General features: G+C 40.8%; 1 protein-coding gene across 2 annotated transcripts; it reads left to right on the top strand.

Moving 5' to 3' along the window:
* Positions 1–6: 6 nt before the first annotated feature.
* tnfaip1 (tumor necrosis factor, alpha-induced protein 1 (endothelial)) lies at positions 7–22,725 on the top strand. Of its 2 annotated transcripts, XM_078548104.1 has the most exons (8): positions 27–98; positions 6,093–6,199; positions 9,436–9,781; positions 13,249–13,418; positions 16,404–16,493; positions 16,608–16,660; positions 17,908–18,103; positions 18,725–22,725. In XM_078548104.1, the coding sequence occupies exons 3-8, from the start codon at positions 9,568–9,570 to the stop codon at positions 18,959–18,961; spliced, it is 960 nt and encodes a 319-aa protein (XP_078404230.1). In that variant the 5' UTR covers positions 27–98; positions 6,093–6,199; positions 9,436–9,567; the 3' UTR covers positions 18,962–22,725. The 2 variants fall into 2 exon arrangements, with proteins under 2 accessions (XP_078404231.1, XP_078404230.1); XM_078548105.1 differs by lacking the exon at positions 6,093–6,199 and having other exon boundaries at positions 7–98.
* The last annotated feature ends 1,028 nt before the right edge of the window (positions 22,726–23,753 follow it).

Here is a 23,753-nt window from a genome sequence, read left to right as displayed (position 1 = left end):
ATTGAAGTCACTTCCGGTGAGCCTGTTGAGCCGGAAGTGAAGACGGAGAGAAAGGGGAGGAGAGGTGCTGTGGAAGGTCTGCACGCCGACTCTTGCAGGTACTGGGCTCGCTTCGGGAACCGGATAGTCGAGGTGGGGTGCGGTGCGGTGCGGTGCGGAGCGGAGGCGAATGACTGAACAAATGAATAAGCAAACTGGTTAGCTGCCCCACTGGGGGCGGAAAGCGCGGTTGTGGGAGCGAAGCGTCGCAAAATGAAGTGAGCGCTGGGCGGCAAAGCGATGGAGATGTCGGGGGCCGTGCATCTCCCAATGGAAGCAAGTTAACGTTCTCCACGGCAGCGGGAAGAAAATATTGGAGATGGTGGAACTCCCTCAAACCCTTCCAAGAGTGTAATTTAATTGGGAAAGGACAGTGGCTAGTAAGGGTTAGGGTGGAAATAGATATTTCCGAGGCTGGAGCGGCTCCAGCAAGCTCTCCCTCACCGCCTCTTCTGACCCCCTCCACTGTTTCTGGATTGCCAAGACTGTTGGCACTCGATGAAATGAAATTTTCTCCAGTGTTGAGAAAACCAAAGCCTATTGCCTTCAGTCCCTGTACCCTCTGCCCCCGATTCCATCCCTCTGCTCAGTAGCCCTCTCTCTCTCTCTCTCTCTCAGGTTGAACCAGATGCTTTGTAACCTCGACAACTGCGGGTGCTGGAAACCTGAAACAAAAACAGAGAATGCTGGAAAAACTCAGGTCGCTGTAGGTCTAGACATCAGGGAGGGGGGTGGGCTGTGAACAAATTAGCATTGAAAGGGAGGAGGTATTAGTGGTTTTAGCGGGCTTAAAATTGGGTAAATCCCCAGGCCCAGATGAGATGTATCCTAAGCTACTATGAGAGGCAAGGGAGGAGATTGCAAGGGCTCTGGCACTTAATTTTCAAACTCTCTCTTGGCCATGGGAGAGGTGCCGGAGGACAGCGAATGTGGTACCATTATTCAAGAAGGGTAGTAGGGATAAACCGGGCAATTATGGGCCAGTGAGTCTAACATCAGTGGTAGGGCAACTACTGGAAAAAATTCTGAGGGACAAGATTAATCTCCACTTGGAGAGGCAGGGATAGTCAGCATAGCTTTGTCAGGAGGAGATCATGTCTAACAAATTTGATTGAATTTTTCAAGGAGGTGACTAGTTGTGTAGATGAGGGTTGTGCAGTTGATTGTAGTCTGCATAGACTTCAGTAAGGCTTTTGACAAGGTCCCAAATGGGCAAATGGTCAAGGAGGTAAGCCCATGGAATCCAGGGCAATTTGGATCCAAAATTGGCTTAGTAGCAGGAGGCAGAGGGTGATGGTCGAAGGTTGTTTTTGCGATTGGAAGCCTGTGACAAATGGTGTACTGCAGGGATCTGTGCTGCGGCCCTTTCTGTTTGCAGTGTACATTAATGATTTAGATGTGAATATAGGAGGTATGATCAGTAAGTTCGCAGATGACATGAAAATTGGTCGTGTCGTAAATAGTGAGGAAGAAAGCCTTAGATTACAGACGATATAGATGGGCTGGTAGGATGGGCAGAACAGTGGCAAATGGAATTTAACCCTGAGAAGTGTGAGGTGATGCATTTTGGGGGGACTAACATGACAAGGGAATACACAATGAATGGTAGGACCCTAGGAAGTACAGAGGATCCGAGGAACCTTGGTGTACATGTCCATAGATCCCTGAAGGCAGCAGCACAGAAAGATAAGGTGGTTAAAGAGGCATATGGGATATTGCTTCTATTAGCCGAGGCATAGAATATAAGAGCTGGAGGTTATGTTGGAGCTGTATAAAACGCTAGTTAGGCCACAGCTGGAGTACTGTGTAAACTTCTGGCCACCATACTGTAGGAAGGATGTGATTACACTGGAGAGGGTGCAGAGGAGATTCACCAGGATGTTGCCTGGGCTGGAGCGTTTCAGCTATAAAGTGAGACTAGATAGGCTAGGGTTGTTTTCCTTAGAGCAGAGAAGGCTGAGAGGGAACCTGGTAGAGGTATACAAAATTATGAGGGGCATAGATAGGAAGAAACGTTTCCCCTTAGCAGAGGTGTCAATAACTAGGGGGCATAGATTTAAGGTAAGGGGCAGGAGGTTTAGAGGAGACTTGAAATTTTTTTTTCACCTAGAGGGCGGTTGGAATCTGGAACGCACTGCCTGAGGGAGTGCTAGAGGCAGGAACCCTCACAGCATTTGAGAAGTATTTAGATGAGCACTTGAAATGCCATAGCATACAGGGCTACAGGCCGAGTGCTGGAAAATGGGATTAGAATAGGTAGGTGCTTGATGGCCAGCATGGACAATGGGCCAAAGGGTCTGTTTCTGCGCTGTATGACTCTAGGTCTGACAGCATCTGTGGAGGAAGAAACAGCTGAAGTTTCAAGTCCGTATGACCCTTCTTCAGAGCTAAAGAGAAGTAGAAATGTGATGAAATTTATACTGTTTAAGGGGGGGTGGAGCAGGTGAAGCTGGATAGAAGGCCAGCAATAGATGGGGGCAAAGGAGAGATTGACAAAGATGTCATGAATAAAAGGACAGAGGGACTGTTATTGGTAGTGGTAAGGGCTAAAAAAAAAGGTCCTAATAGTGGCAAAGGTAAGAAAGCAGAATGTGATAATAACAGAAGGGTAAGCACTCTGAAAACATGAACAAGTAGCAGATAGCCCTTGTGGGGGTGAGGTGGGGGAAAAAAGGATCGAAAATGGGATAAAAAAGGGGGAATAAAAGAATAAATAAAAATAAGTGGATTAAAAGAAGGGATAAAAAATGGGGGGAAGATTAGAAGAAACTCATGGTCTGAAGTTATTGAACTCAATGTTCAGTCTGGAAGGCTGTAAAGTGCCTAGTCAGAAGACGAGGTGCTGTTCCTCCAGTTTGCGTTGAGCTTCACTGGAACATTGCAGCAGGTCAAGGACGGACATGTAGGCATGAGAGCAGGATGGAGTGTTGAAATGGCAAGCAGCAGGAAGGCCTGGATCATGCTTGCGGACAGAGTGAAGGTGTTCTGCAAAGCGGTCACCCATTCTGCATTTGGTCTCCAATGTAGAGGAGACCGCATTGGGAGCAGCGAATGCAGTAGATCAAATTGAAGGTGGTGCAAGTAAAGCGCTGCTTCACATGAAAGGAATGTTTGGGCCCATGGACAGTGAGGAGGTAATGGGGCAGGTGTTGCATCTTCTGCGATTGCATGGGAAAGGGATGAGGTGATGGAGGAGTGGACCAGGGTGTCCCAGAGGGAACGGCCGCTACAGAATGCTGACGGAGGGAGGGGAAGATGTTTGGTGGTGGCATCATGCTGGAGTTGGCTGAAATGACGGCGGATGATCCTTTTAAATGTGAAGGCTAGTGGGGTGAAAAGTGAGGACAACCTATTATGGTTCTGGGAGTCCCCCTCCCAGAAGGTATGAGGGCAGAGGCACGGGAGATGGGCTGGACATGGCTGAGGGCCCTGTCAACCACAGTGGGCGGGAAACCTCGGTTAAGGAAGAAGGAAGACATGTCAGCCTCATCCCCTTCCCATGCCGCCTTCCGATGCAATTGATGAAGGTATAACATCTGCCCCCTTACCTCCTCACTGTCCAAGGGCCCAAACACTCCTTTCAGGTGAAGCAGAGTTTTACTTGCACCTCCTTCAATTTGACCTACTGCATTCGCTGCTCCCAATGCAGTCTCCTCTACATTGGAGAGACCAAATACAGACTGGGTGATCACTTTGCGGAACACCTTCGTCTGTTCGCAAGCATGACCCAGACCTTCCTGCTGCTTGCCATTTCAACACACCACCCTGCTCTCATGCCCACATGTCCGTGCTTGGCCTGCTGCAATGTTCCAGTGAAGCCCAATGCAAACTGGAGGAACAGCACCTCAACTTCCGATTAGGCACTTTACAGCTTCCGGACTTAACATTAAGTTCAACAACTTCCGACCGTGAACTCTGTCCTCTATCTTCACCCCTTTTTTATCCTTTTTTCAAAATTCATTATTTTTTATCCACTTACTTTTACTTCTATTTATTTAGTCATTGTTTTATCCCCTTTTTTTATTCCCTCTTTTTATCCCATTTTCGATCCTTTTTTCCCCACTCCCCACAAGGACCACCTGCTACTTGACATTTTGTTGTTTTCAGAGTGCTTACCCTTCAGCTATTATCACATTCTGCTTTCTTACCTTTGCCACTATCAGCACCTTTTTTAGCCCTTACTATGACCATTAACACTCTCTTTGTCCTTTTGTTCATGACATCTTTGTCAATCTCTCCTTTGCTCCCACCTACTGCTGGCTTTCTATCCAGTTTTACCTGCTCCACCCTGCCTGAAATAGTATAAATTTCATCACATTTCTACTTCTCTTTAGCTCTGAAGAAACGTCAACTCTGTTTCTCTCTCCACGGATGCTGTTAGACCTACTGAGCTTTTCCAGCATTTTCTGTTTTTGTTTCACTTTGTAACCTTGATGTCATCTCTGACTCCGAAATGAGATACCACATATCTGTGCCATTACTAAGGCTGTCCATTTCCACCTCTGTAACATCACCTGACTGCCTCTGGCTGAGCTCAATTGCTGAAACATGTACATGCCTTTGTTACCTCTAGACACAACTATTCAAATGCACTCCTGGCTAGCGTCCCATGTTTTATTGTTTGTAAACTTGAAGTCGTCCAAAACTCTGCTGTGTGTCTTCTAACTTGCAACAAGCTCTGTTCCCTGTCACCCCTGCTCACCTACCCACATTGGCTCCCAATTTTGAAATGTTCACCCTTGTTTCGAGATCACTCCATGGCCTTGCCCCCTCCTAGTCTGTGCAATCACCTCCACCTCCACAACGCTCCCAGATATCTGTGCTCCTCGAATATTGGCTTCTTAAGCTACCCTAATCTTAATGTCTCCAACATTGGTATCTGTGACTTTGCCTACCCAAGACCCTATGCTCAATCCGCCCCTAAACCATTCTGCCTCACTCTGTCTTCTCTCTTTTAACCTCCTATTTTGACCAAGTTTTTGGTCATCTGCCCTAAAAAGCTTATGTGAATTAGTGTCAAATTTTCATTGTTAGCTCTCCTGTAAAGTGCCTTGAGACATTTTACTATGTTAAAGGTGTGATGGAAATGTAAGCTAATGTTATATAAAGCAAGTAGGTAAACTTCCTGATCTAAATTGACCTTAAAGAAATAAACAGCTGTTATTTTGTGTACAATAGTGCCTGTTTAAGGTGGGAAATTATCAAGTGGTGAGATTACTCGAGTGAATTGCTTGGCATTTCTTTTTTGTCTTTGCGTTATTTCTATCCTGTACAGCACAGATTCCCATGTCAGCTGAATTTCCAATGATTTTAGATCTGCTGTTATCAGCAGTGAACTTAAGCTACTGTTGAGGCACTTTGTGGCCATGTTGCTCTGATATTTGCCATCAGTAGTACTCCCTCAGATAGCTTTGTAAGAAAAATGCTATCCTGCTGAGATTGGTTGATCAATGTTGGAATGTATTTCTGCAATGATGGACTTTTTCTTAAAACACTCCTACTTCTCTCTACAGTACAACATAGAATTTTACAGAGCAGAAGGATTCCATTTGGCTTATCATACCTGTGCTGACTTGTCCCACACCCTGCTCTTTCAGTTTTCTCTTTCAATGCATTGCGATAATTCTATGAAGCATTTGGTGTCTTCACTGTTGCTGACTCACCAAAGTATGACTGCAAGTGATAGTATTTACATCTAAATTAAGTGCTCTTGTTCTCAAGTTTTGGACTGAAGTTTGAGAATAGTTATGACTTTCTACCTACGTTAAGGTGATAATTTGGAAGTCTGCAGAGTGTTTATCCTATTTCGAAATACACAGTTCTTTTAGTGAGTGGATTGATGTTTTAAGGAATACAGGAATAATATTTAAGAGAGTGCATGAGCCAAGAATGTAAAATATTTACTCTCACTTTGAATCTCAATTTGCATACTACCTTCTGCACAATCAACATCATGAAATTTAATGCGGGATACAGGTGTGCTGCTTTCTATTTACTCTTGCATGATTCATTCCTATTGTGTATTTAAACTCTTATTTATATAATGTCTTTAGCATTGAAACCCGTCCTGAGGTGCTGCACAGATGCATAATCATACAAAAATTAACACAGCCCATAGAGGGAGATGCTAGAAGAGGTGACCACAAGCTTGGCGAAGGAGGTGGGTTTTAAGAATTGGAGGGAAGCGGGGAGATGAATGGCTTTGGGAACATGGAGACGGATTGACTGCAAGCATAATTTCCAATGTGTGTTGGGGATGGGGTGCACAAGAAGCAGAATGATAAGAATGAAGAGTTCCAAGGATGGCGATATGGTAGCGGGAGTTGTAGAGCTAGAGGAGGTTAGAGATAGGGAATGGCATGCCATAAATTAATTATCCATCGTGCAACTTTATGATGTATTTTTTTTTAGAAACTGCGTGACCACGAAGTGTCAGATAACAACATAAAATATTGGAGCAGGAGTGGGCCATTCAATCCTTTGCATTTGCTCCACTATTCAATACCATCATGGCTGATCAGCTACCTCAATTCCAGATTCCTGCACTATCCCCATATCCCTTAATTCCTTTAGTATCCAAATGTCTATCCATCTCTCTCTTGAATGTACTCAACAACTGAGCATTCGCAGCCCGCTGAGATAGAAAATTCAAAAGATCCACAACACTATAGGTGAAGAAATTTCTCATTATCTCAGTCACAAATGGCTGACCCCTTATTTTGAGACCATGCTCCCTTGTTCTAGGCTCACCATCCAAGGGAAGCACCTGCCCAGCATCCACCCTATCAAGCCTGTTAAAAAATTTTTATATGTTTCAATGAGATCACCTATCATTCTTCTAAATTCTAGAAGTTGTGTTGTAGGAGCTTAATGCTTAAGGCTCCTTTGACAATAGTGACTGAATTTAAATTCGAACAGCTGATTAAACTGAGACCACATTTTTTTTGTAATATTTTCTGTTGTGAAGAGTCGGACCTTGCCTTGAGCTTTAATCCAATGTTACATTATACCCTATAAAAGTCAGCAAGTCACCTTGTTTCTGCCAAATGGTGTTAATGGGGCCTAATTCTGTTCATTTGAAAGTTGGAGCCATTGCAGCATCTGTTTACTTCCGATTTACAGAGCTGAGCTAAAAAGAGACTTAATATTTTGCTGTATGATTACTTATGTGAAAAGTATATTTGTTTGTGTGAAGGAGTAGGTGCAGGGGTTCGAACTGTGTTTACATTTGGTAATGTGATCTGTTAGATCAACGAATGCTACCTTTTTCTGCCCCACATTTTTAAAAATCCACCCATCTACTTGCATCTTTGTTAGGCTTCTGATGTGTGGGTGTAATTTAACATTCATTTTTCAAAGAGTGTATGAGACAGTCATCTGGATAATTAAATATATTTGTTCCAACCTTGAGAAACCTTGCTGAGCTCTGTCTGACTCACCCATTCATTTAATATCCATTATTCATTATGTTGCACAAGCAGTTCACAGAAGAATTAGTCTTCTGTTTATCCCCTTTATCCCCTCCCCTTAACTCTTGCTGGAACTTTTTTTCTCCATGACTAATAAGGAGCCCTTTGGTATCCATATACAGATGCTGTTCATTTTTTTTTATTCGTTCATGGGATGTGGGTGTCAGTGGCTAGGCCAGCATTTATTGCCCATCCCTAGTTCCCCATGAAAAGGTCATGGTGAGCTGGATAGATTTTCTCTGGTTGAAGATGGCCTTTGCCTGGCACTTGTGTGGCACAAATGTTACTTGCCACTTGTCAACCCAATCCTGGGTATTGTTGAGGTCTTGTTGCATTTGAACATGGACTGCTTCAGTATCTAAGGGTCATGAATGGTGCTGAACATTGTGCAATCATCAGTGAACATCCCCACTTCTGACCTTATGGAAGGAAGGTCATTGATGAAGCAGCTGAAGATAATTGGGCTGAGGACATTACCTTGAGGAACACCTGCAGTGATGTCCTGGAGCTGAGATGATTGACTTGTAGCAACCAGAATCATTTTGCTTTGTGCTAGGTATGACTCCTAACCAGTGGAGAATTTTCCCCAATTCCCATTAACCCCAGTTTTGCTAGGGTACCTGATGCCATACACGCTCAAATACGGCCTTGATGCTAAGTGCAGTCACTCTCACCTCACCTCTTGAGTTCAGCTCCTTTGTCCATGTTTGGACCAAGGCTGTAAAAAGTTCAGGAGCTGAGTGGCCCTGGGAAACCCAAAACAGCGTCATTGAGCAGATTATTGCTGTGTAAGTGCTGCTTGATAGCACTGTCGATGACACTTTCCATCACTTTGCTGATGTCACTGGCAACTTTAATTTGAAATTCAATTTTCCTAGTAACCACCTTATTAAAACATCATTCAAATATAAATGCATTGTAAGCAGTTCAGAGAAGGTTTACCAGACTAATACCTGGAATGGGTGGGTTGTCTTATGAGGAAAGGCTGGGTAGGTTAGGCTTGTATCAGCTGGAGTTTAGAAGAGTAAGAGGCAACTTGATTGAGACCTTTAAGATCCTGAGGGGTCTTGACAGGGTGGATGTGGAGAGGATGTTTTCTCTTCTCGGAGGATCTAGAACTAGGGGCCACTGTTTATTATCAAGGGGTTGCCCATTTAAAACGGAGATGAGGTGAAGTTTTTTCTGCGGGGTGTGAGTCTTTGGAACTCTCTTCCTGAAAAGGCAGTGGAAGCAGAGGCTTTGAATATTTTTAAGGCAGAGGTGGATAGATTCTTGGTAAGCACGGGAATGAAAGTTATCGCTGTAGGCACGATGCAGATTTGAGGTTACTATCAGATCAGCCATGACCTTATTGAATGTTGGAGCAGACTTGAGGGGCCAAATGGTCTCCTGCTCCTTGCTTGTACGTAAATGTAAAATTTGTCATTTTTTTCAAATTGTGAAACTTAATTTTGAAAATTGTATGTTTTGTTTCCTTTTGGCACCGAATTGCTGCATATCTTGTGTCTTTGTGGAAGCAGTTCTTTTGCACACAAAATAACTCATTGCTTAATTATTGAATGTATCATCAAAGGTTTTACATGCACAAAAAGGGGAACTGAAGTTAAAATTCCAGGTTTAATATTAAATAATAAAGAATTCTAACTGAAGAAATCTGAAAGACTTGGGTGCAGGATTGAGGGTCATAATGGTCATTTGTGGGCTGAATTATCCACTTCCTCCTTTGGATTATGCTTTGTGGTTAGAATTGCGAATATTTCACAAAGCGCATTCACTGGACTAGGCGTTTCCATAATGCTCATATCCACGGAGAAGGTAAAATGTTGGTGTAGCCATCCTGTGATGTAGTGCACTTTCAGATTGGATGCAAAGCGCTGTTTGTTTGTAGTTCCTTCATGTATAACAAAATTATTTTCCTTGTTTTTAGTGGCGCAGATGTTATGAACATTTGTGAACGTGACCTGATCTTGGCTCATTTTTGTCTGGCTTGCACGCACCAACCACGGCGGGACAGCTTAAGCCAACTGTGTGCAGAGTCACCATTTATCTGCAGAGAGACATGTCTGGAGACACCTGCTTAACATCACTGTACCCATCTTCTGGAGCCAAGCCTAAGGCTATCAGCTTTAAAGGAGGAAGCATGGGGAACAAATACATACGATTAAATGTTGGAGGCTCCCTGTACTACACCACTGTTCAGATTTTAACCAGACATGATACCATGCTAAAGGCAATGTTTAGTGGAAGAATGGAAGTGCTTACTGACAAAGAAGGTGAACCTAATTTAACTAGTTGTACCAGAAGTAAACAAAAGTTATTTTAGTTTTTGAAATGCATATCCCACAAGATGTGACGGCTGGTAGTGTTATGTATTAAAGTGCTGAAATGTGGAAAAATGGCAGTTTGGCTTTTCTCCTCCAGCATTTGCAACTGTTTGCAATCTGTCAGATCATTGAAAAGAAATAATAAGTGTGATGCCCGAGGCCTGATGTGTGGTAAACAGAAGTTCTTTAGAAATAATTGATGGAGGTGATGGGTCCAGGCATGGCCAGTTAACACTGATAAAATGAATTTTCACCACCGATTTTATAGGAGAGCTCAGCATATGCTATAAGGTAAAGCTGTAGGGCTCTCAACTTAATTGTAAAATAACTTCTCAAATAAAATTGTATAGTGTTACCTGCAATTATTTCAATTACTGAATTATGATATTGATTTATGTTTAGAACTGTCTGGGACATCTGGGTGTAATGAAAATCATATCTTAAGCTAGAACCAGTAAAGACAGCAAGATATATGCAGTGAATTTTACATGCCTATGTTTTAATAATCACAGGGAATAGCAGGTCACATGTTTCAAATTAGTATCATGCTGTTTTAATGGGATTTTTGCCTGGGGTTGTTTGCCTCTGAAAAATTATGCTTTGGTGATGAGCTCTGTAGAGCATTGCAAGCGAAGAAAGTTACAAAACGAAGTAGCTAAATTATTGGTATTGATTTATTGTGCCTACAAGTCTACCAGTTAGTGTTGCACTCTCCTGTTGTTATTTGCAGTCTTTGTAAGTTTGCATTATGACATAACAAATATTAAATGATACAAATTCTACAGTCTGCCGTGCACACTGGAATAGAGCTTTCTGATCTACGATAAGAGCATGGGAATAAAACAATTTTGTTAAATTGGGAAATCTAGCTCAAGGATCAAAGTCCAAAGGATAGAACACTGCCAAATTTAGAGAGAAGATAAACCAACTGACATTTAGTGGGGTCAATCTTGGATGTTAAAAACTTGGAGATTCTTGGAGGAAGGGAAGGCAAACTTCCAGTTTTGAGATCTTGGGGGAAAGACTAGAACACTAAACAGTTTTTGCCGTCCAGTTTTGGGATCTAATCTGCTGATTTTTTTTTCCCCCAAAAGAAAATTGTAAATGAACTGAAAGCCAGTCCGGTTTTGTTTTGCAATTACTTTTTTAAAGGATGCCACACTGGATCAGTCAGGTGGTACAGCAAGCTTATGTACCTGCAGGTGATATGTTTGTAAATTATTGACACTTGAGCAAAAAAAAAAAGCTATTCAAAATATCTTTAATTTAACTCCGGGTTTCCTTTGGATTATAATTCTATTGTCTAATGTTTCACAAAGCACCCCTCTCTGTCTACATTGTCAATACTTTTGTTTTTAAAAATCTGATCTCGCATCTAATCTTCTTTAATACCAGCTTTTTATTGTAGTGTTAACTAGCTAGCGAAGTTCTCATTGGCCTCATGGAGCAATGGTAACTTTTAACTATTAAAGTGTCTTGTAAAAAATAACATTTTTAATATTCAATATGAGAAGATAACTTAATTGTCTAGGTTACACAGTTTAGTTGTCACCTTGGTGGAAATGTCCAATCACCTGCCCTGCCCATCACTTTCAATTCGATCAAAACAAAAGGACACAACAGGCATTGAAGGGGCACTGAGTTTGCTGAGGATAAATCACTTACTACCATGCAGTTTTAAGCAATATCTAATAAAATGATAGTGTATTTTTTGACATGTGAACTAAATTAATAGAGCTGGTATGAAGAACTTGAATTTTCAGATAGTATTCAACAAAGCTTCACGTGGAATGCTGATGGTTAAGTTTACAGAATTTGTGGTAAATTAGATAACTAGATTGAAAACCAGGTCAGAAATGGAAGTGTCTTTCTTGGGGTGGAGGAAGGGAGATGGACAGTGACTAAGGGAGTTCCAGAAGGATTTATTCTTGGTTGTTTTACAGTTCACACATCAGCAAACAATACGAAGGAGGACACTTTATAGTGTTAAAAGATTTGACTAGGTGGTGAGTGTAGGGGTGATTGATAGCAACTTATTGAAAGCTGAACCAATTAAGGACAAATGGGTTTTAATGTAGATAAATGTATTATTTTGCATTTGGAATGGGAAATGTGATAAGGTGCCCTTTAGCAAAAGTGGAAAATAATTTGGTTGTGCTGATTTAGCTTCAGTGAAAAGCCCAGTCAGTGTGACTGTACCAAGTCGGCTAAATTTGCGTTGGGTTGCATCTTGTGAATATGCAATGACTACTGTATATTCAAATAGTGCAGCTGTTTGCTGCGTAAATTTGGCCTAACCCCTCTCGAGTTTAGAAGGAGAGGTGATCTCATTGAAACATAAATTATTCTGAAAGGGCTTGACGGTATAGACACAGAGGTTTCCCCAAGCTGGGAGCCTAGAACACAGGGGCACAGTCTCAAGATGAGGGGCTAATCATTTAGGACTGCAATGAGGTGACATTTCTTCACTCAAAAGCTTGCGAATCTTTGGGATTCTCTACCCCAGAGGATTGTGGATGCTCCATATTGAATATGTTTAAGACTGAGGTGGACAGATTTTTGCTGTCTCAGAGAATTAAGGGGTATGATGAGCAGACAAGAAAGTGAGTTGAGGCTGAGAATCAGCCAGGATTGTATTGAATGACAGGGCAGGCTTGAGGGGTCGTATGGTCTACTCCTCCTCTTTCTAATGTTCTTGTGTTTTGCACACAGCATTACCCCAAAAGCAACAACTAGATGAATCATCAGTTATTAAGTTTTTGATGTTGCTTGAGGGAGGAATATTGGCTTTGGTACTGTAGAAATATTTACTGTTCTTTGAATAGTTCTCGATCTTTTGATGTTCGTCAAAACCATTGAGGCCTCAGTTCAATGGCTGATCCCAAGGATGGCACATCCAGTCTTGGGAGCGTTTACTCAGTGCTGCACTGGAGTGTCAGCCTGGGTTGAGTCCTGAAATTCTGGAGTATGGGTTGAACCACAACCTTCAGATTTGAGAGTACTGCCAACTGAGCCCAGGCTGATGCTATGAAGGACAGAAGATAATTAAATGATAGTGGAACCATAGCAATGTCTGGTCACCTGAAGAATGATGAATAATGTAGTTTCTAAGCTTTGATATGCTGAAAGTTTGCACACATTGTGGTTGAAGGATCAGAAGAAACTTTGGAGAACTTTCCTTCTGTAAATAAAATTGAATTAATAGTGTGTGACCAAGCAGATTCTACCTGGATGGATTTGATGAACCAAATGGCCACCTTATCCACAATACCCTGTGTTCATTTAAGTAATTTAGGGGTGGGGTACTGTGGATCCTTGATTTTACCTTTTGTAGAAAATTAGGTTCTGGTTGTCAAGTATCCTTGCTTTGAATCACACCCCTCTACTGTGAAATATTTGATATTTTTTCCAAACAGGTTGGATTCTTATCGACCGTTGTGGCAAACATTTTGGTACCGTTTTGAACTACTTGCGGGATGACTCGATTATCCTTCCAAAGAGTAGGCGGGAAATAAAGGAACTGTTGGCAGAAGCTAAATATTACCTCATTCAGGGCCTAGTGGATGTCTGTCAGACTGCTTTGCAGGTAACTTAAAAAGGTGCTGTCTTACTGTTTTACGCAACAGAATAGTTTTCCTAAATAATAATATAACTGTGTTAATTTGATTGTGGGACATAGGTGTAAAATGTGGTATTCGAAAACTGCTCTATTAGTAAATATCTTGTGGCACAAAACCTTCAACATATCCTCCAGTTTCAGCACAAGCACTGAATCCCAGTAAAATTGTATTATGAATAGGCATGAGGCAAAACTCTTCCTAACTCTGCCAGAATTATGGAACATACCCTCAAAAACCATGAGGATATTCACTGCATCAGTGGGAGTTTTTCCTGCGCCACACTTCCACCATCCTAAAACCTCAAATTAGATCACTAATTTAGTGATGGAACTGGGTTAAAAGTGGCTACGCTCAATTCGCTCTCAATTTCTAGAGCTGATAGACAATGAACGGAGGCTTCAACACCATCGTTCGAGGTTGCATTCAACCCTGGGCCCACAAGCAAACACCAGAATGTTAACTCATTGTGATATCTAGTTGCCTTGTTACAGTGATCTGTTTAAACTTTTTTTAAACTGATTTTTATTTCCAGAGTACGAGAGAAAGCTAGCTAGAAATTTAAAGATAGACAGTAAGAGTTTCTATAGGTATTTAAATAAGGAAAGGGTTAACAAAGTGAAAGTTGGCCCTAAAGAAAGTGAGTGGAGAATTAATAATAGAAAATAAGGAGATGGCAGATGAACTTAACAGGTATTTTGTATCAGTCTTCACTATAAAGGATACAAATAATATCCCAGAAATAGCTGTAAATCAGGAAATGGAAGGGAAAGAGGAACTCAGGAAAATTACAATCACCAGGGAAGTGGTATTGAGTAAATTGTTGGAACTGCAGGCTGACAAATTACCGGGCCCTGATGGATTTCATCCTAGGGTCTTAAAGAAATGCCTAGTGAGATAATTGATGGCATTGGTTTTAATTTCCCAAAATTCCCTAGATTCGGGGAAGGTTCCAATAGATTGGAAAATAGCAAATGTAACTGCTTTATTCAAGAAGGAAGATTGACAGAGAAAGCAAGAAACTACAGGCCAGTTAGCTTATCATCTGTCATTGGGAGGCAGAGTCAACATGGTTTTGTGAAAGAGAATCATGTTTAACCAATTTATTGGAGTTCTTTGGAGTGACTTGAAGGAGTCACATGTACTCTGGATAAAGGGGAACCGGTGGATGTACTGTGCTTAGATTTCCAGAAGGCATTTGATAAGGTGCCACATCAAGGTTATTGCAGAAAATAAAAGCTCATGGTATAGGGGATAACATATTGGCGGGGATAAAAGATTGGCTAGCTCACAGAAAACAGAGTAGGCATAAATGGGTTTCTTTCTGGTTGGTGAGATGTAATGAGTGTTGTGCCACAGGGATCAGGGCCTCAACTTTTCACAATTTATATAAATGACTTGGATGAAGGGACTGAAGGTATGGTTGCTAAATTTGCTGATGACGCAAAGATAGGTGGGAAGATAAGTTGTGAAGAGGACATAAGGAGGCTACAAAGGGACATGGGTTAAGTGAGTAGGCAAAGATCTGGCAAATGGAGTATCATATGGGCAAATGTGGAATTGTCCATTTTGGCAGGAAGAACAAAATATAAGCATATTATCCAAACTGTGTGAGATTGCGGAGCTCTGAAATTGAGGGATCTGGGTGTCCTAATGCATGAATCACAAAAGGCTAGTATACAGGTACAGCATGTAATTAGGAAAGCTAAAAGAACATTATTGTTTATTGTAAAGGGAATTGAATACAAAAGTAGGGGGGTTATGCTTCAATTGTACAGGGCACTGGTGAGACCACATCTGGAGTACTGTGTACAGTATTGGTTTTATTTAAGGAAGGATATAAATGCATTAGAAGCAGCTCAGGGAAGGGCTACTAGACTAATAACAGGAATGGGTGGATTGTCTTATGAGGAAAGGTTGGACAGGTTAGGCTTGTATCCATTGGAGTTTAGAAGAGTAAGAGACGACTTGATTGAAACCTTTAAGATCCTGAGGGGTCTTGACAGGGTGGATGTGGAGAGGATGTTTCCTCTTGTGGGAGAATCTAGAACTAGGGGTCACTGCTTAAAAATAAGGGATCATTTATTTAAGATAGAGATGAGAAGAAATTTTTTTTCGGAGTGCCGTGAGCCTTTGGAACTCTTCTTCAAAAGGCAGTGGAAGCAGAGTTTTGAATATTTTTAAGGCAGAGGTAGATAGATTCTTGATAAGCAAGGAGGCAAAAGGTTATCGGGGGTAGGCGGGAATGTGAAGTTGAGGTTATAGTCGGATCGGCCATGATTTTATCAAATGGTGGAGCAGGCTCGGGCCGAGTGGCCTACTCCTCCTAGTTCGCATGTTCAGGGGATAGGGAATACAAAATTATGAATGCATTCATTCAGCTTTGGGGAAGCTGCACAAAACTCGATTCTGTTTTTTTTAAAGTTGAAAAACTTTACTGTTGGGGTGAAAATCCACATTGCAAGACACAATCAAGGTTAGAAAAAGTAACTGAGAAGAGGTGAGACAGCGAGCAGTGATTGGAAGACCGCATGCTTGGTTATGCAAGCCTGTAGATTGTAGCAGAAAGTGCCTGATAAGAGTTTTTAAAGTTGTTCATAAAGTTTTGCTGAAAAACCTCAGTAACATAATTAAAATTCTCTTCTGTGATGGTTGAGGAAGCAGCGAGTTGATGAGGCTGTGCAGCTGGCATACCCTGCTGGCAGTGAAATACTGAGCGATGCACTACACATGACCTAAGAATAAAACACAACAGTTCCCTTCACTGTCTCTTTTGTGCAGCAGGAATATTTTCCACATTTACAATACTCGGTGAAAGTTTAAGTTGTGGTCACCATAGTAACCGCATGTCATCCTCAGCTGTTTCTAAAATACAGTTGTGTGAAGAATTGTTTATTTGTTTCCATTCATTGGTGACTTCTTTTCATCTGTGTTTATAATTTGATTTTCTTTAGGAAAAGAATGAATGCTGTGAAGTTGCGTGCACTATCCCCATGATCACCTCTCCTAAGGAGGAAGAACGACTGATTGAAACATGCGCTAAGGTCACAAGATTCTTGTGGTTTTTTTCGTAATAGAAGAACTCTTCTCAGACTTACTACTTCATTCTCCAAACTACTTAGTAAAAGCTAACTGCCTTTATTTTTTTTTACCAACAGCCAGTTGTGAAGCTGCTACATAACAGGAGCAACAATAAATATTCCTATACTAGGTACGATGCTGCTTCTAATTCGCGTGGGCTCTACCATGTTTGATTTGTGTAGCCTTACCAGCGTATGGAATTTTTAAATTATTGCTTTGAATCATACCCAGAGCACATGCAATGCAGTTTTCAGGAGTGCTTGATAAAAAAGTGGGGGAAATTGTTGGGAAGGGTGTTGGGACAAGCAAGGAGATTCTATGATAGGTTTAGTATGTTCATTAAGATTTACCTGCTTTGAAAATTAAATTAACAACTTTGAAAGCGAGCAGAACAGCTTTTCAATAGGCTGCTGCTGCTTCAGCACCCTTCTCACCAGTGACTATCTGTGATGCACTTTACCAGCCAGCATAAGCCACATGGCAGTGGGCTTTGATGTTTGGTTCCAAAACTAAATATTTAGAAATTCTTTCTTGCCTTATGTGGACACAAATATCAGAATAAGAATGAACTCATATGACTTAGTAAAAGACACTGGAACATACGCTATTGTCAAAATCAAATAACTGCACCATAGTCATGGTATTTTCCCTAACTCCCTTTTCTCGTGTGTGAAAGAAACATAAGTAGGATGAAAAGAAGTCATTCCCTTTAATAGAAGGATGTCCAAACAATGGTCTGTAGGCCACATGAAGCCTGTAGCCCTGGTCATTTACATTTCTTTTCATTCTTTTCTGTTTGAATCTTATGGGCCTGCAGGTTTGAGAAGGACTGTTCTTAGTGCTGTTGCCTCATTGGTGAGTAAATCCTAAATCAGAACAGATCTATTTGTATTCACAGCTTGAGATGTATCCAAGCTGATTGGAATATTGATTTAAACTTTATATGTGGCCCACGGGGCTCTGTGGTATGCACCCAAGCAACCCACAGAATAAAAGTCTTGCACAGCCTGCTGTTGTATTTGAACATGCCCAGCATGCAACTACATTTTGAAAAGTCCTGATGTTTCTGTCTCTAAAACAGAACGTAAAAAAGTATAGGTAGATTATAATCACGTACGTGGTGAATTTATACAGTTTCTCCATTTTGAACAAAAACAAATTTTGAAATTTAAAAACTCATTCACAAGAGGAGGTTTAGCATCTGAAATGGTTGCAAAAATAGACTCACTTGGGTTATTGTAACAATGAAAGTACCATCCATGAAAGCCTTCAAAAATCTTGAAATTGCTACTATAACGAAATCTTTCACAACTGCATCAGTGTTTCTGCACTACTGCTAACAGCAGATATTTAATACTGATCACTGTCTTTTGTCAGCAACTCTGATGACAATTTGTTGAAGAACATCGAACTGTTCGACAAGCTATCCCTGCGATTTAACGGAAGAGTGCTTTTTATGAAGGACGTCTTGGGAGATGAGATCTGCTGCTGGTCATTTTATGGGCAGGGCCGCAAGCTTGCTGAGGTTTGCTGTACTTCAATCGTGTATGCAACAGAAAAAAAACAAACTAAGGTATAACTAAACTGATACAGTAATAGAATACCTTTAGCAATGCTTGATTAAAAGAAATAGATTTTTTTGCCCTGATACAATGTTATTTTCAAGCTATGCTCAGTAATATTTCAACACGCTATACTGGAATTTGGCAAGTCCTTTCTCTTGTACACAATGGAAACCAAAGGACTTCTTTCCATGGAGTTGACATTTTTCTGTGTGCAGGGAAGGAGAGAAAAAATAAATAGCAAATTACCTTAAGAGGACACTCTTGGACATCCCCAAGTGACTGACCTAACTAATTGTATTTTGAGGCTTGGGAGCAGAATTTTAGTCTTTCCCCTTGTCTTATGTTACCTTTGGGTTGGTATATGATGGAGATAAATTAAAAGGATCAAGGTATCGCAAAGCATTCAGGCACTGTCCTTTCACCTCTGGTGCCTAGGTCCAACTCCAGGACAAGCAACTAAGATGGAAGTCTCCTTTCCACTGATGGAGTGTTCTGAATGAGATTAATTTGGGATGCCTCACCTTGTTACTCATAAGCACGAAAGGAAATTTATACATGTGAAAATGTGCCAGATTCACCATCCAGCACCTTGCAACTTCAATTGTCTAAATTTTCTTCTAATTTTATAGGTTGAATTTCCAGAAGCGCGAATTTATGAGGAGACATTAAATGTCTTGCTTTATGAAACGCCACGTGTACCCGATAACTTGTTGTTGGAGGCTACTAGTCGAACATCTGGTCAGGGATCGCACAGTGAAGATGAAGAGGCATTGGAAGTTCGAGATCGAGTGCGTAGAATACATGTGAAAAGATACAGCTCTTATGATGACAGACCTCTTGGACACCAAGCTGCCTACAGAGACTAAAACCATAACCAGATTGTTACATGTGAACAGTATTTACATTTTAAAACACTTTTTATCTACTAATGGTCATCAACATAAGCATTATCGTGGAATATGAAGACAACTGACTTGTAGAAAAAAAAACCTGTGTGCTTTTGAGGTTAATTTTCTTTAATTTGTTATAATGTTGATTTTCAGTTTCCTGAAAAAGCCTTATAAAAAGTAGAGCTGAAATACTTGTTAAAAGTTGTGAATGAATTTGCCTTAACTCCATCATAGATTATCTTTCTACTGATCTTTAGCGTGGTTTCAGAAATCTGAAATCCAATTTGATGCAACTGTGGCTACCAAAAGGCAGTGGAGATGAAGTTTGATGCCAGTGCCATTGAATTGACATTGTGCTGTGGCCATGCACTTCCCACAGAGGGAGGGGGGGAAATCACAGTGAGTCATTCCCACATTATTGCTGTGTGGCTTCTAGTTCAGACCATGGAGGCTTGAGATCAAGTGTCTCTCTCTACCCTTTTTGCCACTGTTACTTTATGGCTTTGGGGGTTAATACAGGGATTCTACCCTCAAATATCAGAAGTACAAGTCAGTATCTAAGCCTGAGTGTCCGCTATTTTCATACTTGTTTTGCGCCTGTTTCTATATGGATCAATATCATACTTCCTGAACCATTGAGGGTGCCTTAGTTTACACCTGTCGGTTCATCAGAGTATTTTTAGTCATTCATTCATGTATTCAATGTTTTGGGGGTGCAGGAGGAAAGGAAAAATTGGGCAGTTTTCATTTCATTACCGCATCTCCCCCAAAAATATTCTTCCAAGTCAATTACCTCAGCACCTTAGCATTCCAGATACCTAACATAGTAATTGTAAGCTGGTGTATTGTACAGTCTTTGGGGCTGAGGCCTGTTAATAATCTATCCAAAATCCCAGTGCTTTAATACATCCCATCTTTGTTACAAGTCTTAATGAACCATGATTCCCAGCTCCTTCATACAATACGTGGCACTTGGTTCTTATTGTGCATGATGGAATATATATTTTACATGGTGTGTTTTTAATGGAACCTCCCAAGGGAATTTTTTTTAATATGCAGCATTGGCAGTATGGGATGATGATACATATTTTCTTATTCCTTTAAAATAATGGAATCAGATTTGCAGGTTAAAATTATGTTGACTGGACCAAAATGTTAAATTTCTATTTTTGTATGTGTCCTGGCCATTGCTCGTCTTTGTCTGAACCTGGAATGGTATAATTGACACTATTTTGCACTGTTTAGATCAGGATAGTGATTTGTTGGCCGAAACTGACCTTAAGTTGTGTTTGTGAAACAAATTGAACATAATTCATGTTTTCTTAAAAAGTTGTATATTAATAACATGAGAGTAGCTCAAAGATAAAAGCAAAATACTGGTGGATGCTGGAAACCTGAAATAAAAACAGAAAATTCTGGAAAAACTCAGGTCTGGCACCATCTGTGAAGAGAGAAACAGTTAACGTTTGAGTCAGCTCTGAAGAAGAGTCATAAGAACTCAAAACATTAACTCAGTTTCTCTCTCCACAGAAACTGCCAGATCTGAGTTTTTCCAGCATTTTCTGTTTTTATTATGAGAGTAGCTCAAGTTTGAGTTTCAATCCGAGAGGTTTTGTGACTGAAAGTGTCATTCTGACTTGCACCATGGCTGTTTTCAGGTCAGGAGTGAAATAATTAGTGTAATTCATCCTTCCCTTTCCCCTGCCCTGAATGACAGCAGCTGCTGGCCAACTATAGAGTGCATTTGACCAGAACTGAATAAAGTTCGAGCTGATGAGAGATTAAGGAGCAAGCCTCTGCGCACTAAGTCTGGAGTCAAGCTCCTTTTCTCTTCAGGTGAGCAAGGCATCTTTTCCTACTCCTTCACTCCCTCACAGTGTGGCTTTCTGCTTCACTAGGGACTGTTTGTAGGATGCACTTTCTCCTTTCAATGTCTGCCATTTTTGTGTCAGAAGAAAACATACCAGCAAGGGGAATCATCTTCATGTGACTTAGACATAATGGCCTAGAAATTGGGTCACAGTTGAATCAGGGAGATGCACAGTGAGGCCATCGGCAGGACCACTGCAAGTTGCTCCGCTGCCCTTATTAAGATAGTTGAGGTGTGGTTGCTCGTTATGGTCTCGGAGGTTCTCTGCGAGATAACAGAACTTGAGGAAGGGGGGAGTGGGCATGAGCAATGGTTGACAGATGCACATGATTTTAATGCAGGGTAGATGGAGCGCTCTTGCTCCACAAGGCATGTTCTTTTTATTAAAAAAAAGACCATTGAGTGGTAGTCCCTTTTAAGGATCACTGGTTTGCCTGTTAAGCACCTGAATAACTACAGTCAGTCAAAAATCAATGGGCCTAACACCAGTTTTCGTGTGTGTCCAGGATGTATACTGACCACCCATAACTAATGTTATGTAATGTTAATGTTAATGTAATGGTGCAATTTTGGCAGAGAGAATGCACGTATAGCCCCTGCTATTTTGAACTATTAGGCACACATTTTACAGCTATTGAATTTCTGGGCCAGTGACGACAACTGTGTCATCTCAATACTGTTTGAACAGCTATACTTTTTATATTTAAAGCTGAGAATGGGCTTTACTGCCAACCATCATATCTGATGGATATTGTGTTGACTCTTTGCTAGTTAATCTATAAGCTTAGTAAGTCACTGCGTTAAACAGTGGTGCAAAATGCCCAAAGTTGTAGGTGTTTCACTTCTTTCATGAAAATTGCTTGTGTAAGAGATAAAGGAATCATCTCAAAAACACACAAATGGCACCTTCTAAACAGTTTGACCACCAATTTTTTTTTTTTTGCCACTTCAAATGTAAATAAATGAGTGCTGTTGGGATGTTTCAATGATGTACAATCACATGGCGTAAACATTTCCTTTAAGGTGATTTTACTCCGCTTCAACGATGAGCAGTTTAGCATTATATCTTTTTTTTTCTAAACTGGTTTCACAAGTTTACATTTTGGTCTTCTGCTAATCAGAATATAGAAAGTTAGGTGTCTCACCATCCAATAAATAAGTCCAGATTCCCTTGTGATGTAATTGATCTCTAACCTCTGCAGCTCACTGCTCCAGGAGGTGAAATGTCCCTGCATTTCACAGTTGCAGCTTAAGAAGGTACATGTTGCTAAACTAATTCTGCAGTAATTATTGAGGCTACACCAAAGATTGACATGAAGGATAAAATAGAAGTAATTGAAGAAAAGGGAAATCTATTTTGTTTAAACAATCCTAATATTGAATTCCATTTTTTCACAATTTGATCACAACTGTATAGACATGTCTACTTACAATCAAATTTGTTTTTATTCATGAGCCGATTTGCAAAAAGCTACAAAAGCCGCATAAATACTGCAGTGATTGAAGTGCTGCTTGTAACTGTGGATAATGTTGTAATGTCAAATATTGCAATTAAGCTGTGAAATGGTTGGTTTAATTCTTATTGCTGAAAAGCTTAGAGAGCCCAGTTGGTTACCTAACACTGGAATACTCACCTGCGAAACCACTATCTGTAAACAAAACTGCTCAGAATTTTTGACACTGTGATGGATTTTTTTCCCCACAAAGTTGCTGTATCGCACATATTTGAAATAAATTGTAGTAGCACTACTTGTAAGGAATGACTTTCTAGAAGTGTAACCTGTTCAGAGGACAGAGCATTGCTCCTTTGAAATACTGTACTAAAATTATGGAATATTTACTAACTTCAAAATAAAATGTGTTCGTTAAACATGGTCTGTCTTTTAATCACAATTGTGATGGTGATCTGTAGCTTTCCTGTAAATTTCAAGGGTCCACACAATTCATTGTTATCAGCTTAATTGAGGATTCAATGAAATAAAAACATCAAGGTCATCTTTGATCTTTAGGAATGTGGAAATAATGTGTATGTATATTCATTCACAGCAGGGGATGCTAATATTATATATCGGCATCCAATGTTAGGACTGAGCATTTCAGTCAGGTCTTGGACCATCAGATGGCCCTCAAATTTTGTTTCAACAATCTGTACTAGCCACAACTTCAGGTGAACATTGTGCACCATTGTAAATATTTTAAAAATGTCTTCATGTGGTTTCTGACCTTCAGGAGAGTAGTTGTTTTATCATCAGTGTTGGGAATCTGCAAACATGTAGAACAAGACCAAAATGCTGGAAATACTCAGCAGGTCAGGCAGCAATTGAGGAGGGAGGAAGCAAAGTTAATGTTTCAGGCCCGTGGCCTTTTGTCAGAGCTCCAGAACTGCCAGAGCGGTTCTGACAAAGGTCACTAACCGAAAACATCAACTCCATTTCCCCTCTCCTCAGTTGCTACCTAATTTGCCGAGTACTTCCAGCATTTCTGTTTTTCAGATTTCCAGCATCTGCGTATTTTGCTTTTGCAGAACTTGGTTGAGAACTGCTCAACTGCATTTCATTAGGAACACAGGTCCAGGGGTCCTGCCACAGGTTCCCCCCTGTGGTTCATAATTTTATTTTCATTCACCTTTTCAAGATCTTCAGTGGAGGTAGATTTGAATTGTGGAAATGATTTTCTGTATCATTGACAACAGCAACGTACATTTATATCGCACATTTAATGTAGTAAAATATCCCAAGTCGCTTAACAACCAATATCAATAAAAAGCCACAGGAGGAGATATCTGGACAGGCGACTATGGCAGCAATCAAGGTGGAGACCCACAAAGACTAGGGAGGCAATGATGAACGGATTAAAATCAAGGATGTGCAAGAGACCAGAATGGAAGAGTGCAGAGAT

This window comes from Cetorhinus maximus, chromosome 9 (assembly GCF_964194155.1).
Source record: "Cetorhinus maximus chromosome 9, sCetMax3.hap1.1, whole genome shotgun sequence".
NCBI classification, from domain to species: Eukaryota; Metazoa; Chordata; class Chondrichthyes; order Lamniformes; family Cetorhinidae; genus Cetorhinus; species Cetorhinus maximus.
The sequence above is the reverse complement of the archived record's forward strand: the minus strand, read 5'-3'. Positions and strand labels throughout refer to the sequence as shown.

Bases quoted from the DNA above. Each gene is read 5' to 3' on its own strand.
- tnfaip1 (XM_078548105.1), top strand. From the start codon at position 9,568: ATGTCTGGAGACACCTGCTTAACATCACTGTACCCATCTTCTGGAGCC. The intron at 13,419-16,403 runs GTAACTTAAAAA...GATTTTCTTTAG, and splicing joins TCTGTCAGACTGCTTTGCAG to GAAAAGAATGAATGCTGTGA. The intron at 16,661-17,907 runs GTACGATGCTGC...GTCTTTTGTCAG, and splicing joins AATAAATATTCCTATACTAG to CAACTCTGATGACAATTTGT.